Source organism: Pseudochaenichthys georgianus, chromosome 6, assembly GCF_902827115.2.
Source record: "Pseudochaenichthys georgianus chromosome 6, fPseGeo1.2, whole genome shotgun sequence".
NCBI lineage: Eukaryota > Metazoa > Chordata > Actinopteri > Perciformes > Channichthyidae > Pseudochaenichthys > Pseudochaenichthys georgianus.
Window position 1 is genome coordinate 29,593,775 of NC_047508.1, and position 17,617 is coordinate 29,611,391.

At 45.2% G+C, this 17,617-nt stretch overlaps 1 protein-coding gene across 3 annotated transcripts in view; it reads left to right on the top strand.

The window, feature by feature from the left end:
* otud7a (OTU deubiquitinase 7A) overlaps positions 1–12,765 on the top strand; it is a 50,393-nt gene extending 37,628 nt beyond the window's left edge. For all 3 annotated transcript variants that reach the window (XM_034085472.1, XM_034085473.1, XM_071203514.1), the window contains 5 exons: positions 1,077–1,204; positions 1,276–1,425; positions 8,286–8,400; positions 8,990–9,074; positions 9,325–12,765. In XM_034085472.1, the coding sequence (XP_033941363.1) occupies positions 1,077–1,204; positions 1,276–1,425; positions 8,286–8,400; positions 8,990–9,074; positions 9,325–10,866 (2,020 nt within the window). In that variant the 3' untranslated portion in view covers positions 10,867–12,765. The remainder of the gene's footprint in view (positions 1–1,076; positions 1,205–1,275; positions 1,426–8,285; positions 8,401–8,989; positions 9,075–9,324) is intronic.
* The last annotated feature ends 4,852 nt before the right edge of the window (positions 12,766–17,617 follow it).

Genomic DNA, 17,617 nt, shown 5'->3' on the forward strand with positions numbered 1-17,617 from the left:
CACTCGGACTGTTGCTCTTTTAAATTGCTTCCTTGATTTAATATCATTGCTGAGGTTCTTGTGTGAGGCTGTGCCCTCTACTGGCTGCCCTCAGTATTAATCATTTCTGTAGAAACAGCCTCCCATGAGCAGTGGGTTGCTTTAGCTGCAGCAGGTGATTCGCCTCCTCTCCCCCCCACCCCCTGTTGCAAAAACAAGAGTGGGTTTGTCTCAGGCTACGGAGGCACATTGGAAACTAACTCTAGTTTCCTCCTACGCACAGAAACCTTGTGGTTTGTCTCTTGGTTCCATTTTGAACATACAGGCTTTGTCACGTACATGCAGCTGATGTGGTTGACAACAACATAACTGTGATCAACAGATATCTCATTCAGGGGTCTGCTGTTGATTTAAATATAGTTGTATTTCATGAAATGCTATCTAAGCAGGTTGTGGTTGTCTGTGTTCAGTACTGACTGAACAAATACTCATACATTCAGTCGCTGTGTTTCGTCAGCGTTGACTGGTGCGGTACGAAGCCCTGCATCACTGAAAGAATCCCATTAAAGAGCATGATTTACTCATTTAACCTCTCATTGAGTTTGACTGTAATACAGTAATCAGGTTAGGGATGTTTGATGGTCCTAGTGGGGGATGAGCCCCTAAACAGGATGAGTGGGAGTCACATATTAAGAGGCTCTTTATTAGAGTGAATGTGGCAGCGTGGCTGTTTGTGTGGCTGACAACTTAATTGTTGCACATCCTCTGGTTCCCTGGTGGTTGCATGCTTGAAAGCTCTGCCTCTGCTATTTCTCTCCCATCTCACCCTTCCTCTCTCTCTCTCTCTCTCTCTCCCTCCCTCTCCCTCTCTCTCTCTCTCCTGCTTTCTTTCATTTAACCACGTCTACTACAGATGGACCTTTGTTCATGTCTCTTAAAGGAAGCTAGAGGGCAAAATGGATCCAAATGGATCGGATTAGATTACACAGGCACATGATTAGCGAGAGGTTTTGTTGCATGACTCAATACTATTCAGGAAATTGTCCTAGTATTTAGGATTGTCCAACTGTGTTACAAGTTTTGTTTCTGTTTTGCAGGGTGGATAACTCCGAGGATCCGGTCTATGAGAGTCTGGAGGAGTTCCATGTGTTTGTGCTGGCCCACGTGTTACGCAGGCCGATTGTAGTGGTGGCCGACACGATGCTCAGAGACTCAGGAGGAGAAGGTAGGCTGATTCTTGCCTTCATCGTCTACAGTAAGATAAGCAATGGACTGACAGTAGATATGGTGTTTCAGCGTTTGCTCCGATCCCATTTGGAGGACTCTATCTGCCTCTGGAGGTTCCTCCCAGTCGCTGCCACTGCTCCCCCCTGGTCCTGGCCTACGATCAGGCTCACTTCTCCGCACTGGTGTCCATGGAGCAGAGAGACCAGCAGCGAGAGCAAGGTGAGCTACTGTACACCATCACAAATCCACATCATCTGAACAAACTCATCTGGCTGCATCCACAGTTGAGATGTGGGTTATAAACCTTTTCTTGGCCTACTGTTCTGTGTTGCCTGCTGCGATGTGCATTAGTTAAATTGAGTAATAGTTAGTCTTCGCTTTGACTTTAGGTGGGTAGATTGCGAGAATGAGGGCGAGTGGCCTGCCTGTCCTGCTCAAAGTGAATAATGTATGAGACAGCAGTCTAATTACCTGAGATCCATTATTAAAGCGTGCCGGACTGCAGCAGGAACCAGGAAGTGGGCAACAAGGAGGGAAAGTGGGCAGTCGCCCTCTCTTTGTGATTCACTGAGCCTTATTATTCAAGCCTGTATGTCACTGTATCTCAACAACACAGTCACTGTTTGAATTAAGTTTGTTTGTGCGTTTGCCTCTTCCACAGAGATCTCTGATTATCGTGCTGCGTAGAGCATGTTGATTGTGTTATGTTGTGGTGAGGGAGTGTTGATTTTCCGCTTTGCATGAACGACTTGTTTTTGTCTTGTTATGCCCGTTCAGATGCCAGTGCACCCACTCCGGATGCGTTGCTTATTCTGGGGGTCAGAGTAATCTCACATGGAGTTCCTTGAATTGACAAATAGAGTGGATCTCCTTGACAACCAGTATTGGTAGTCACGGCACTCTTCTGTATCTGACTCAGTGGGAGGAACTCACTTGTCATTTGCGTGGGCTGCAGGCCAACTCTGTCTCTTTGTTTCACTCTCAAACACTGATACACTTACGCAAACTGTTTCTTTCTTCCTCTCTCTGTCTTCCTCCTCCCATGTTCTTTCTAAGCATGTAAGTTTCCTATTCTCGGCATGTAAACACCAACCTATTCATTAAGTCTGGGTACAGCCACTGCAGAGTTGCAGACAGACATGATTACTAACCTGCGATCCCTGCCCTGAAGTCATTCCCTTTAATGCCAGCAGCACATCAAAGTGTTCTCCACAGCCCATAACTACTCAGCACTCCCACTTTCTTTTGGGTGTTGAGTAAGACGGGGGGGATTCTCTGTGTGTCCACCAGATGGTGCATACGTCCACAGGCTGTAGCTCATCACAACACCACTGCATGACTCTACTTTTCCCTTCTGGCACACTGTGTTCTGTGATAGGATCAGACTGCGTTTTGTCTGCAGTCTCTCTCTCCAGGATGTTATGAAAAGACTTGTATGCTTAGCTTGGTGCATTTGTAGGTCATGTGATGAATCATGTAACCCAGTCAATGATAGAAATATGTTGCTGCCCCAGTATGTTTTTCTGTATTTCTATGTATGTCACATGTTAAGTTTTAGGTGTTTGCATGATATTATTAGTAAACTGAACAGATGCCAAACAGACAGGCAGAGGGTCAGACATGCAGGCAGACCTAATCTTCCATTGCCAATTAGGGAAGAGTAGCCCCAGCCGGCCCCTAAGCCCTCTCCGCTTCACCACATATGGGCAGGGTCCCGGGCCGGGACCCCGACAAACCAATCCTCTCTCCTGACAGTGGGGCCAATGTGTGGACGTCTCAGGTGGAGGGTTGGTCTCAGTTTCCTTCGGCACAAGGAAGAGCATCAGAGAGGCCTTTGGCCCTGTGTGTGTTCAGGTGCCAGAGGCTGGGCTAGAATACTGGCTCTTTCTTCGGCCGTCTGTAAGGATGGTTATAGCAGAGTCGCCCCAAGTAACCTGATTCTAAATCCCACTGACACATCACGCTACTGACCCTGTTATGGCCTGCTTGCATCGCTGCAGGGGCTATATTGATGGCAGACAGTGCAAAAAACAACAAGGGAGTGGTGACTGAAGTCAGAGGTTATTGCTAAGGATCAAAACGCTCTTTATTTAATTTTGTTCCCCCTCCGAGCACATCCCAAAAGAGCAGTCGAGTGTTTCCTCCGAGTAAGGTACTTTAGTCAGGTTAACCGAGAGCCCTGTGCACATGAGTTTGTTTTGGGCCGACCGCTGCACACCTGCTGTGTGATCATGACTGGCTCCTCAGTAGACGCCGTTGGCAATGTCTTTTATCAGCTTGTTTGTGCTCCTGTGGTTAAACGATGTATGAGTGAAACTGGCCCTCTAAAGAAACGCTGGAGCTATTTCAAGCTCTGGCCCCAGTTCCAAAACACTTCCAGGTTTTCTTTGGCATCCCATCATTAACCCCCTAACACCTATTGGAATGAGGTAAATGGTCGTCTTGTATACAAAGACCACCTACATAACACTGAAGTACTCTGGCCAGGTTTCTCTATCTATTAAAGACACCACAGTGCACTCTTCTCCACGTAGTCAGCATAATGAAATCAATATGGCAGTCAGAATTAAAATGCCAATTGTTGTGGTTTTATGTGTTACTTTGAATGTGATGCTCTTGTAATTACCAACATGGTTCTGCTGTACAAATCTGTGACAAACAAAAGCTCAGGCTTGTTTCAATGCATGACTGCTGTTTACTCTGGTGAACTGGGCTCTTTAAATCTGCAGCTGTGCAGAGTGACCAAAGTGAAGTATTCAAATGTGTGCTTTTTCCAGGCAGTACAAATCGTTCTTGAATCGCAAACAGAGGAAACATTGGCTCAGTGTTCCTGCTGAGGATAAGAGCTTGTAATGGGGGACTTTGTCCTCTGAAGGGGACGGAGGGGAGAGAGAATCCTCTTTCTTTCTGCTCTCATGATACACTTGTCACGTTGATTTTGCAAAAAAAAGAAAAGCTTAGATATTTATGTCCGATTGAACATTTTTAATACATGCTTAGAAAGGTGACCGTCCTCATTTCCAACAGCAGTTTCCTTACACCCCAGTTTCCTCCCCCGTGTCCCCCTAAAATCAAAGATGCAAACTAAGCAAGGCAAGGCAGGCATAAAGTAGCATATATAGCATATACTGTAGCAGCTAAGTTGCTGAGTACACAGCCTGCATACCACGGAGGGCTATGATGTCATCCAAGCGAGGGAGATCGGTCATTCAAGGACAACAAAGCAAGGCTGCCAACAGGGATAGTAAATGCATTACAGCACACTTTAGTCCCCCAGAGCTCAATTGGCAGTGTTGATTCTCAGAAACTGGACCGGGCCCAATCAGAAACAACGGCGCACACAGCAGTATGGAATAGGGAGAAAGGAGGACAGCTGCGTCGTGGGAGCCAGGACGCCACCTTAAAAACCTCCACTGCCTACTGCATGACCTGAGTGGGAACCCAGTCAGAGCTGGTTCACTGCCTTCTCCCTGTGCCTGTGTGTGTTTGTGATTATGACGGATTCTTTCTGGGCTCGAGTTGTTCAAGAAAACCACAGTTTTTTCCTCCTAGTTCTCACTGCTGCCACCACTGCTCTTATTTCTGTTTGTCTCTGTGGCTACAGGTTTTAGTCATGCCCCTTTTTTTAGGAAGATGGTGTTAAATGCATTGCAGTATGACGCACATGCAACTGTGACATATTCTTTGGAGAAGCCCAGTTTGTCAGCAGTTCTATTAGTGATGTATTTACTCAGCTGATGGAAATGGTTTGCTTAGCTACTAATAGTGTCAGATACAAGTGATCGGGTTTGCAGTGTTAAATGTGCTGGCAAGGGTGTGGCTGCACTAAATCAGTTTCAAGAACCTAAGGCATCATCACTATGCATGTACTATTTTGACACTTATCATGATTAATAGTGTACTTTGACACATAAGGACTCGACAAGAAACATAAGGGGTAAAGAAAGAAAGTGTATATGACCTGCAGTTTCATTGGGGACACGGGAGGGGCCGTTGCTGCTGCTGCTGTCTGTTTGTGAAGCCTGCAGAGCCGCCCATTGGCAGGGGAAGAATTGATGAGGCAGGGAGGAGACTGTATCTTCCATCTGGGCCTGACAGTGAAGGCAGGAATGTCCTCGGCCTGAACAGCCTGCCTCTCTTTGCTGTCATGTGGACAACAGCCCCCACGCTACGCAGCCTGAGGAGAGCTGTCATGTGGGCCAGTGGGGTCTAGCTTGTCCTTCTCACACTCTTGTTTTGAAAGGCAGCCATGCACTCACACACAAACACGTACACGCCCACACCGACATATACTGTAAGCACGCCTCCCACAAGAGGAAGCTCGGGTGGGTGTCTGTTATACAGTATGTGATTAATGATTGATTAATGACTAGTGATTAATGTTGAAAACCTTTTCTTAGTAGCTGATCTTGTTAGCGAGAAATGTATTGAATTATTTCTTAACTTTTCTGTTCTCCTGTGGCTGATTCGACGCTATTACTAACTCCTCTTTTACAGCCCTGATCAGGTGTAGACTGCCATTTCCTCCAGTATTAGCCACGGGTCTGTTTAATTTTGTCACATTCTGGGTCCTAATTTCGTAGTTTTGGCATCACTCTTATTGGTAATGATTACAATATAGTAGTTGTGGCATTTTTTTTTCGCGAAGATGTCAGACAGGGCGCAGGAAACGGGAGCAGTCAGACCCTCCATCCATCCATCTTCTCCCGCTTATCCGTGGTCGGGTCGCGGGGGTAGCAGTTCCAGCAGAGAGCCCCAAACTTTCTTTTCCCTGGCGACATCAACCAGCTCTGACTGGGGGATCCCAAGGCGCTCCCAGGCCAGCGAAGAGATATAATCCCTCCACCTGGTCCTAGGTCTACCCCTTGGTCTCTTCCCAGCTGGACGTGCCTGGAACACCTCCCTAGGGAGGCGCCCAGGTGGCATCCTAACTAGGTGCCCGAACCACCTCAACTGGCTTCTTTCGACGCGAAGGAGGAGCGGCTCAACTCCGAGTCCCTCCCTGATGACCGAACTTCTCACCTTATCTCTAAGGGAGACACCAGCCACCCGGCGGAGGAAACCCATCTCGGCCGCTTGTATCCGCGATCTCGTTCTTTCGGTCATGACCCATCCTTCATGACCATAGGTGAGGGTAGGAACGAAAATGGCCCGGTAGACAGAGAGCTTTGCCTTCCGGCTCAGCTCCCTTTTCGTCACAACGGTGCGGTAAAGCGACTGCAATACCGCTCCCGCTGCTCCGATTCTCCGGCCCATCTCACGCTCCATTGATCCCTCACTCGAGAACAAGACCCCGAGATACTTGAACTCCTTCACTTGGGGTAAGGACTCATTCCCTACTTGGAGTGGACAGTCCATCGGTTTCCTGCTGAGAACCATGGCCTCAGATTTGGAGGTGCTGATCCTCATCCCAGCCGCTTCACACTCGGTTGCGAACCGATCCAGTGATAGCTGAAGGTCGCAGACCGATGAAGCCATCAGAACCACATCATCTGCAAAAAGCAGTGGTGCAATCCTTAGTCCACCGAACTGCAGACCCCCCCCCCCCCCCCCACGACTACGCCTCGAAATCCGATCCATGTATATTACAAACAGGATTGGTGACAAAGCGCAGCCCTGGCGGAGGCCAACCCTCACCGGAAATGGGTCCGACTTACTGCCGAGGACCCGGACACAGCTCTCGCTTTGGGAGTACAGAGATTGGATGGCCCTGAGTAGAGACCCCCTCACCCCATACTCCCGCAGCACCTCCCACAGTAACTCCCTGGGAACCCGGTCATACGCCTTCTCCAAGTCTACAAAACACATGTAGACCGGATAAGCGTACTCCCAGGCCCCCTCCAGGATCCTTGCGAGAGTAAAAAGCTGATCCGTCGTTCCACGACCAGGACGGAATCCGCATTGTTCCTCCTCAATCTGAGGTTCGACAATCGGCCTGACCCTCCTTTCGAGTACCCAGTCAGACCCTATAGAAGAGAAATCAAAGACAAATGCTAAAATATGAGCCTAAGCTCTCAGATGTAAACATTCATCACAGTTTACACACTGACTTCCTACATCAACTTTGACCTTACATTCTTTCCTTACGGCCTGCAATGCTTTTGTGTGAATCAAGGGATTATTACCATCATTTAAATTACATTCACTTTGGATTTACCTCCAACAAAAGTGATAAGTGGTAATCTGCCTTAACGGTTGGCTTGTTTACAACCTGTTGTATAGTTTAAAATGCTTGTTAGTCTTATTGGACTTTGCTGAAGCAAATTCGATGTACCCAGATGTCAGTATTATCTCTGGAAAGGCAGTGGTATTATTGCTAATAGTTAAGGATGCCATTAAAAAAAAAAACACACAATTTGAGAATGAATACTTGACCCTGTAAAACATACATCAAAAACAATCTCACCAAAAGTTCTATTTAGTTTATCTTTCAATTGTATCACTTGATATTGCTCAAATGACGAAGTGTGCCTGGTTGTCATGTAACTGAAGATGTTGAAACTCAATGTTTCCAATTTTTCTGTGGACTTTATAAATATCGTAGTTCAAAAGTTAGAATTGAAAACAAATCAAGAAAAACCCTGGAAACAAAACAGTCTCACCACAAGGCCCATTGAGTCGCTTTTTTAAGCTTTGAACGTACCACATGATACAAATTGAACTAGGGTTTTTTCTTTCCCATGGAAAATGTAGATGTACTGGTTAGTCGAGGCAAGAGAGGCCCGTACTGTATCTCAGAGAACCAGGATAGAGTGCAGTCTGTGTTTTAAGAGGAGCATCTAACAGACGGTAAGCTGCAGACAGAGGCCCATCTCTGACAGCATGCGTCAGTGTGAGTGACACTCACTGGTCATGGTCACTTCTCTGCCTAAAAAATGGATGGCAGATAGAATGCACTCACGGTATACTTTACCCTCGCTGACATGCATCTGGGATGATTGAAGTGGCATTATTCTAGTGTGTCATTATGGTGTCACTTTAGCTCTCGGTGGCCTTGTGAGAGTATTGGTGGCGTGCGAAGCAGCCTCCAGTGGTAAAGCTAGACCAAACTAACCTTCTGATAATCTCATCTCTTCCAGCTGTTATCCCTCTGACGGACTCGGAGCACAAGCTGCTGGCACTCCATTTTGCCGTGGACCCTGGCAGGGACTGGGAGTGGGGGAGGGACGACAATGATAATACCAAGCTAGCCAAGTAAGTCCTGTATAGTATATCACAGGGTGTTGATGCTTATCAACAAAGCACACAAAGCAGCACTGACTAGGAAAGCAGCTTCATGAAGGGTGAGAGAGTAAAAACTGCAGGCCAAGGCAGTTCTGTTAGTCTACCCACAAGGCTGTATGTGGGGGATTTAACTCTGATTATGGGCTCTGGGCTCAGGTCACTTCAAAGAATGAGCAGAGAGAGAACAAATTGTGAGTCACGTCAGTCATCCATAGGGTCTCCCAGGAATGGCCTCACTAAAGCAGCAACACCCTTTCTGAGTTTAGCAAAGAGTTTATGTAAGGGTTTCTGTTTCACATGCCTGCCAGTCAGGGGGTTAGCTTATCATATAACAAGCTGCACTGTGAACAATGTATAGATCCTAACACCACCGCGTTATATTACACTTAATGAATTGCAAACATTCTTTGAGTTTTTCAAATTAATTAGTTTGTAAAAATATCATTCTTAGACCCATGATTATGCTATACTGTAAATGCCATTAGGTTTCTAAAAATATATATATATTTGTCAAATGTCCGCTGATTGTTGTTAACTCTGGATAACTGTTCTCCCACAGTCTCATCTTGTCTCTGGAGGCCAAACTCAACCTGTTGCACAACTACATGAATGTAACATGGATCCGTATTCCATCTGAAACAAGGGTAACTCTTTCTCACACGTGTTTCTTGTTCGTCATGGTTAATTTAGCCCTAGAGAGACTCCTCCATTCCAGATGTTCTTGAAACCCCATAGAACCACAATCAATCAGTTTGATTTACTGTCAGGAAGCAGTAATCCCAGGAATTCATGTGTTTGTACGGATTATGAATCACCACAAATCAGGCAACAAAGTTGTTTTAAAAAAATGTTTTCATTACTGCTGTTTATGTGTTTGTGTGTATTCCTGTGCAGGCTCCCCTGGCTCAGCCAGAGTCTCCCACAGCCTCTGCAGGTGAGGATGTCCAGTCTCTGGCTGAGTCCATGGACTCTGACCGTGAGTCTGTGGGCAGCAACTCTAACGTCAACAACGGCAAGCCCAGCAAGGAGAAGGACAAAGAGAAGCAGCGCAAGGACAAAGACAAGAGCCGGACTGATTCTGTAGCCAACAAACTAGGTAGCTTCAGCAAAACCTTGGGAATCAAACTTAAGAAGAACATGGGAGGTCTGGGTGGCCTTGTGCATGGCAAAATGAACAAATCTAACTCTGGCTCAGGTCGAAGTGGGGAGAATGGAGGGGAAAAGTCGAAGAAGAAGGAGTCTAAGACAACCAAGGGAAACAAGGAGGAGTCGGGCCAGTCTGCCAGCTCCACTTCCTCCGAGAAGGCCACTAGTCCTTCCCCTACTGACAGACCCTCTAGCTCCTCCCCCACCGAGAGACAGGACAGTGCAGGGAGAGACAAGACCCTGGAGAACTGGAAATACAGCACGGATGTGAAGCTCAGCCTCAACATCCTGCGGGCTGCCATGCAGGGGGAGCGCAAGTTCATTTTTGCAGGCCTCCTGCTGACTAGCCATCGCCACCAGTTCCACGAGGAGATGATCAACTACTACCTGACCAACGCGCAGGAGCGCTTCAGCCAGGAGCAGGAGACGAAGAGGAAGGAGGCGGAGAAGAAGCCGCCTGCCTCCAACGAGGTGGCCCTGAAGAAGCCTGAGCATGAGAGTGTCTTCCAGAGGGAGAGATCGGACAACTCCCCGCCTGAGAGCTGCTCTCCCGTCCTGCCCCACCACACCTACAACCACAACCCCCCGCCCCCGCTGGGCCTCAAGATGCAGGGCAGGAACAGCCCCATTCCTGCAGCCCCTCTTGTCTCTGTCCCAGTCCCTCCTCTCACCCCCCCAATAGCCTCCCACCATGTCTCCTACCCAGCCCCTGCACCTTACTCCTCCCCCAGTATTGGTGCTAAGAGACCTGGGACCGTCCCTGTGTCTGCCCACTACAGCCATACACCGCCCATCCAGCGGCACAGCGTGATCCACTTACAAGATGTCAACATGCAATCCTCCATCTTCCAAGATGACCCCTATAAGCCTCTGGTGGGCACCCTAAAGACATGTGCCACCTACCCCCAGCAGAACCGCACACTCTCCTCGCAGAGTTACAGCCCTGCTCGCCTGTCGGGGGTCCGCACTGTTAACACCATGGAGACGCTGTCCTACAACATGCCCAGTGAACACAAGTCCCACACCTACACCAATGGATTCAACGCAGGAGACATTCAGGACTGCCTGGAGTTTGCAGATGAGGACAACTCGTCTCACACCTGGCTCAATCAAGACAAAACCAAAGGGCGGAGCTCTGGAAGCCCTTTGTACTGCTTTCAGCAGCGCCGCTGCAAGAGGGAGAACTGCTCCTTCTACGGCCGGCCGGAGACAGACAACTACTGTTCCTACTGCTACAGAGAGGATATGAAGCGCAGGGAGAGGGAGAGCAAAGTGCAGAGGCCCGCATAGCCATCACAGCCACTTGTCAGGAGGCCGCAGGAGTCTTGAGGGAACGACACCATCTGCACTCTGCATTTAATAACATGATGGCAAACATTTTCCTATTTTGTTGAAGAATGCTCTTGTATTCCTGTCACCCTTCCCTTGTTAGTAAAGAGTGTTACTTTATGATGGGGGAAGCAGAACATGAAACAGTGAGCAGCTTTGGCCAGAAATTGTGCAGTTTTGTTTTGGGTATAATTTGTCTGTATCATTGAAGTTAGTCTTTTACTTGTTTTAGAGTAAAAGTCATCTCTCTGTGATGTAACTTTCTTTATGTGAGGGAAATGTCTTTATTTTTAAAAGTACAAAAGATTTGCATCTCATCAGGAGGGAACATTTTAGCTCTTTTAATCAGTTTGAATGCAATACCTCTGCTTGGTTCTTCAAAATCTATGTGGAAAATGTATAGTTGTTTTGCAATCAAAATACATTTAATGGGAGATTAATATTAGACTTTAAAGCAATAAATTGGTGATTTTTGCTACACCCTCTCCCAATTTTGTCTATGCACCAATAATATAGTTACTGTAGGTTAACTGTGTCTTGTAAATTGTAAAGGATTGTCACGGTGTGCTTTTGTAAACAAATTTGAACTACAGGAATTAAAATGTGTAAGCATTATAGATTGTATTGTTGGATTAGGATGAAAAATGTAAAACTATCTCATTTGTTAAGTGTACCTTTGTTCTTACCACGGTGCAAGGGTTTCCTGTGTCAGAATTGGACTCAAAATAATGTGTAAGATACCATTTCACATTTTTGCCCGTAGTCGACCTCCTTAAGACCACAAGCACTGCCGAACTGGCTTTCTTAAAAAAAAAAAAAATTGCAATTCAAATTTTCCAAATGTGTATGTGGCAAACACCAAACAATGTGCATAGGACGATTTGCTTCTCAAATATGCAGCGTTTATGGTGTGTTTTCCGAGTCGCCTGTTAACTACTCTATTCGGTCATTGTGTTAGATGAGATGAATTGTGGGTAGTGAGAGCAGGCCGATGCGCATTTGTCTGAAGTGTGATTACGTGTCTCTTCCCCTCTACACACACAACACAATGTGCAACCATGCTATTAGCACTCTGTGGTGACCTGCAGTATAGATGTGTCACCGGTCCAGTGTGAGATTGTCTGTTCTTCTTCCATATCTAGAGGCCGTTAAAAGAAGCACCTGCTGCTAAGAGCACCTCAAGCCTTTGTGATCATCAGTGCTTTAACCAATCAGTGGGTCTGTTAAACCCCAGGCCTCCAAGTGCTTTCTGCTCATTCAACATAACTACTGTAAAGATGCAGTGTTTGTGTTGCTGTTTGTTCTGGTGATGCTTGGATATTGTACCATGCTGTCCTTAACTAAGTGTGTCCTGGCCAAGGATGTCCACTGCTCCCTGGGTTTGCTTCTGTCTCTCTCCTGTACACACTGCAGTGTTGCTCCTCTTTGTTTCTATGTGACAAGTTCATGGACTCTCACCATGTTAGGACTGTAAGATATGATTTTGTATTCCTTTAAGAGTTTTACACTACCTTAAATTATTAATTTTGCACATTAGGTACAGATGTAAATATGGAAAAAAATAGTTTATTGTTACAAACACGGTGTGTCTGTGTCTTTTTTTGTTTTCTTCCAAGGATGTTCTCATGAGAAAACTACACATGCAAGATTACATTTTTAGGCAGATTTCTTGAATCACAGTTCAAACACCTTTCGGAGGAAATCATGATATACAGGTTTTTCTTGATCCACATACACTTCAATACATTATGTTGCTATCTGTTTGCTTTCAGGCCTAAAGGCAAACCATAACAGAATGACATACTGGATTAGTGTACCAGAACTCAACACTGAATGGTTATGGCGTTTTACACAATAAACACTGAGGACTATTATGTAGACTGTCTTACTTTGTACTTTAAAATACTTAGCAGCATCCTTAAAGGGGTATTCCAGCATTTTAACGTTTTATTTCCATAATATTGGTTTACCTTGGAGAGACAAATAAAAAAATGGTCCAAATTGATGCCGCAGAGACCAAAATATCCTAATTTCATGTTGCAAATGTCGGTCCAGCTCCAAACTGACTGGATGCTACAATTCCCGTGATGCAACGTAACTATTTTTATCATAAAACCTTTCTGCCTATAAACCTCCATGCACCAACTTTGTAAGGCAGAATTTCCCTAAAGATGATGATGAGATAAGACCGATTTCTCGGCATTGATAAAGCTTCTCCAGAACAGAGACATTAAACAACGATAAAGAGCTCAACAGGGACCCCCCCTTTTTGAACGGTGCCGTTTCAGGTAGGCATTTCACATTAATTCACTCCATTGACATTTCCACCTTGTCCTTGGATGTTGACAGCATAATGGCTACAATTCAAACTCCTCAATTAAGAGTATAAATAGGTTTTCACATCTATAAACTCCCTGTTGATCTCTATAAAGCTACTCCCCATGAACTTCTCTTTATGTGTAAAATCATTGCAGTGTCCCTTTAAGAGTTCATTTCAGGACACTTTCAATGGTTATTTACGTAGCATTACTGGAAAGTAAGTACTCAATCTTCTGTCTGCGTTTTGTCAAATGAGTCAAATGAGTCATTTTCACCAGGTTTGGTCTGAGGTTAAAGAGTTGGGGCTGGTGTGAAATGCCAAATGACAGGATTTGGGGAAATATCGGCAATAGGGTTGATGCCACGTAGCAAAAACAGGCCTTCAAAAAGTATACAGATAATCTGAAGCTGGGGAATACTGTCCAGCCCGTCAATGGTTTAGTCTGTTGAGGGCAGGCTGCACATGAGCATTTGTTACATATCAAGCGCCCATCATCAAACACTACATCAAAGAAAGGAAATACAAACTGATGGTTAATTACTTATTTATGAGGAGGAATTTAATCAGCCTACATCTTAATTTAATCTTTAAATGCTGACCAAAGGGTTTACCAGTCAAACTTGTTTTTATTTTTGTAGTTATTGTATTATTTAGCAGCAGACAGTCAATCGGTTGCTCCACCACTTTGGTACTGACTTAACCCATAAGGACCCACCATTACACGGGTGTCACATGAACTTTAAATGTTCTGGAAAGTTCCTCATACAGCTTTAGCCTTGTTTTTATCTCACGAAGTCCCTCTGTGACACACACTGAACAGTCTGGTGGGGCATGGTCCAAGACATGTGATTTTGTGTTCCCATAACAACATGTCCATGTGCCAGACTAACATGTGACATAACGAGCTACATTTCAAAAGCTTTTTTTTTGTTGCTAAAGGTAAAATTCAAGCCATTTTAGAATTAAAATGCTTACATAACATTTCCTTCATTACATATAACCTGTTGTGGAAACATGTATTGATCAAATTGATATGAAACAAATGAGACAAACATTGCTGTGACACATGGTGTCACATCAGGACTTTAACCCTAAACGTTCACAGTAAACCCAAAGTGACATATATGCACAATTAGAAATATTATTATGATCTGCTCAGTTAATTTAGCTGATTCAATTATATTGAGTTGATATGTTCTTATTCTTCAATTAAAAGAATGTTCAAACTAATTTAAACCAAAATCATCCTTGTTAATGAAGTTATAAGAGTTATTTTACCATTAAAGCCCAATGTGACATATATGTCACATTTCAGATATTTGACACTATATTTATTTCTTGTCAGAAATGTGTTCTAGGTGGTAGAAAATGGGTCCGTGTTCTTATCTTTTATCTCATAAATATTATGAGAGTTTGAACAGAGATATAGGCCTATGGTCAAAATATGTATATATATACTTTGGTTTATGACCAAAGTATTAGACAAGAATATCAACGCCCTTATCAACAGCCTCAGCTAGACATGTGTTCCGTGATTATTAGCAAAAGCATGCAAACACGCTAACATAAACTGATGAACAAGGTAATTTTAGCATGTTAGCATTGAGCTCAAAGCAGTGCTGCACCAAGTAGGCTACAGCCTCACAGAGCTGTTGGTTAGCAAGAGTTAAGACTCTATATTCAACTATAATGCACACAAAGATTTGTGAGGATGAAAAGAAAAAACATCAAATTAAGGTATGAAGTTAAATTAGTCTTTGCTTTTTAGTTATCGACAGTACAGTAGCAGCTTGCTGAGTTGGTGGAGTGAGAATGAGGAGAACGTTTCTTGGTGGGCAGCAGCCTGTAGCCTAATGTGTGGGATAAGTAGCCTACTTCTGACGGAGAGTTTAGTCTCGTGACTGGGCTGCTAGAGACAACAATGTGGGTAAGACTCTTCCACTTTTGCCCCATGCTTAAGGTCTGCGGCTGCTAATAATATGGAATGAATTGTTAAGCATTGCAGAGGAATTACATCTCCACGTGGTGCCTAATGTTAGTCACACAATGCCACAAGAGGGGTCCTTTATTCCCAGCAATGTATCCAGAGCTCTTGGATCCTGCATCCTTCATAATAAGTACTGAATGAGACGGAGTTCATTGTCCTCTTTCTTGGATCTCCTTTTCTCAGAATGTCCTTTGAATTTGCATGAGGGACCTCCCTTCGCCTTTCAAAGCAACAAAGAGCTCTATTAGGCATATACAGCAGTTGTTTGGCAAGCGACTCGTTTTTTCAACACAGCCTCCATGTTGTCATATTCAGATTCACTTAGCTCTTGTTAAACCAAGACTCATGCAAAAAACATATACAGGATACAATCATTCTGAATTGCCTTTTATTTCCCTTTCATCGGTCTCCTTTCTCACATAATAGGATCCCATTTGAGGCCTTAATGCAACACAATAGTTCATAAATATTGAGTTATATGGTAAGCAGGTGTCTCATTAAGATGCTGAAATTAAAATATGGGACAATTACGCATATCCATGGGTATATAAATTGAATATGTATACCCTCTTTGCTCCATTCTCGTTTACTAGATTGTAAGACTCGCTGCCTGCCACTATTTGCAGTGCTGTTGTGATTGAAGCAGGTTGGTGCGTTTGATGCCTCTGCTGCAGTGAGTGGTAAAGCCAAACCTCCCCCCCTCCCCCCCACACCTCCCATAGCTAAGCCTTGTTCTCAGCCAGTGCCAGCCTCCAATATCTGAGCTCATCCCACCCGCTCTGCAGGATCTAGCGCCAGCCCTGCCATGCACTGCCCTCGAGAGTGGGTGGCATCACATGGCCCTTCAGCCTGCCTTCTGGGGCTTGGCTTGGAGGAAGAGGGACGTGCACACACACACACACACACACACACACACACACACACACACACACACACACACACACACACACACACACACACACACACACACACACACACACACACACAGGCCTCTGTGTGATTAAGACCACTGCTGCTGCTGACCACAGCTCCCTCTTTTACTGTGGATTAATTCTATACTGAGTCTCAAAGTCAGCGGTGCCCACACACCTCAGTGGAGCATAGCCCACAAAGCCTCCCACGCTCTAGACTTCGAGTGTGTTTAGGTTGGGTGCACCAATCAGGAGCGGGTAACACCACCCACCTACCCCCTCATCCTCATCTTCCATCTCTCTCACACAATGTACTGTAATCTCCCTCAGATAATGCATTTGAAATAACAAATAAGTCATGGTTGAGGTTCCTGCCACACTGTAAATCCTTGAGTTTATTCTGCGTGCAGAATTCACCTGGAGCCCGGCTGCACAGGAGTTGAAAATCCAAAGAAAAGGTGTGACTGAAGAGATAAAACAGTCAAACCGAAACCACCTCCTCTGCCCCCGCATCCTGTACGCAGGGGGATACAAGATGAGCTCTCACTGCTCATATAACTGTCTGTGCTTTGCCCCGCATCTGCAGCACAATAACTCACTACAGTGGAGAGAATGTGTCATCCTGAGAATAAACACGTGACTGAAATACTTGCCCCCCTGAGAGAATATGTGCCTCTCCCACACAACTGGCAAAACCTGAGATCTTTCTCGTAATACGACGAGATATGTGTGAATTAGCTCAGTCAGTGGTCTGCAGAGGGACTCAGAGACTCTGCTGTTGCATGACAAGAGGCTCTACCATAATGCGGAGGAAAGATACAGGATTTTTATATTTAAAAGCCCAATCTTCCTTGACAACAGCTCCAAGACAATCAAACATCATATAAACACATGAAAACGGACTATGCGGAAGTCCCTCATGTTGCCACACAAATATGAAAAACAAGCTCTGGGAACATGCCGGCTGTGATGGCACACCACGTTGTGAGGTGGTGCCAGGGGTGGCAGCTTGTCTGGTGTGTAGCGTGGTGTACGGGTCTCCAACCTGCCTGGAGACAGGAGGTGTTCAGATTGAGAAGGAGAACACCAGGCTCCTCATCAAGAATTTGAATGGCTTTGTCCTTTCTCTTGCTTCCTGTCTCGTTCCACATCGATGATTCATTGTAGATCAGGTCACGCCTGCGATCTCTGCTGGTGTTGGTGGGCATACTTGGCTTAAGAGAAATTAAGGCTTGCTGCTGGTGATTTTGCGAAACAGCACATGCAGATGGAATGATACACTCTGCTTTGGCTTGTCACATGGAGTTAAAAGTACACTTAAGTAAATCATCCTTTTTTTCTCAAGGGCCCTGAGTATATACAGAAAATGCAACATGATTCGTCTATTTGGCCTGAAAGACAATAAGGAAGGAAGGAGTCCCCAGCACTTGGTTCCCCACCCATTGTTGATACCCCAGCAGTTACTGTAAATATTTGCATGGGTGAAATAAGGGA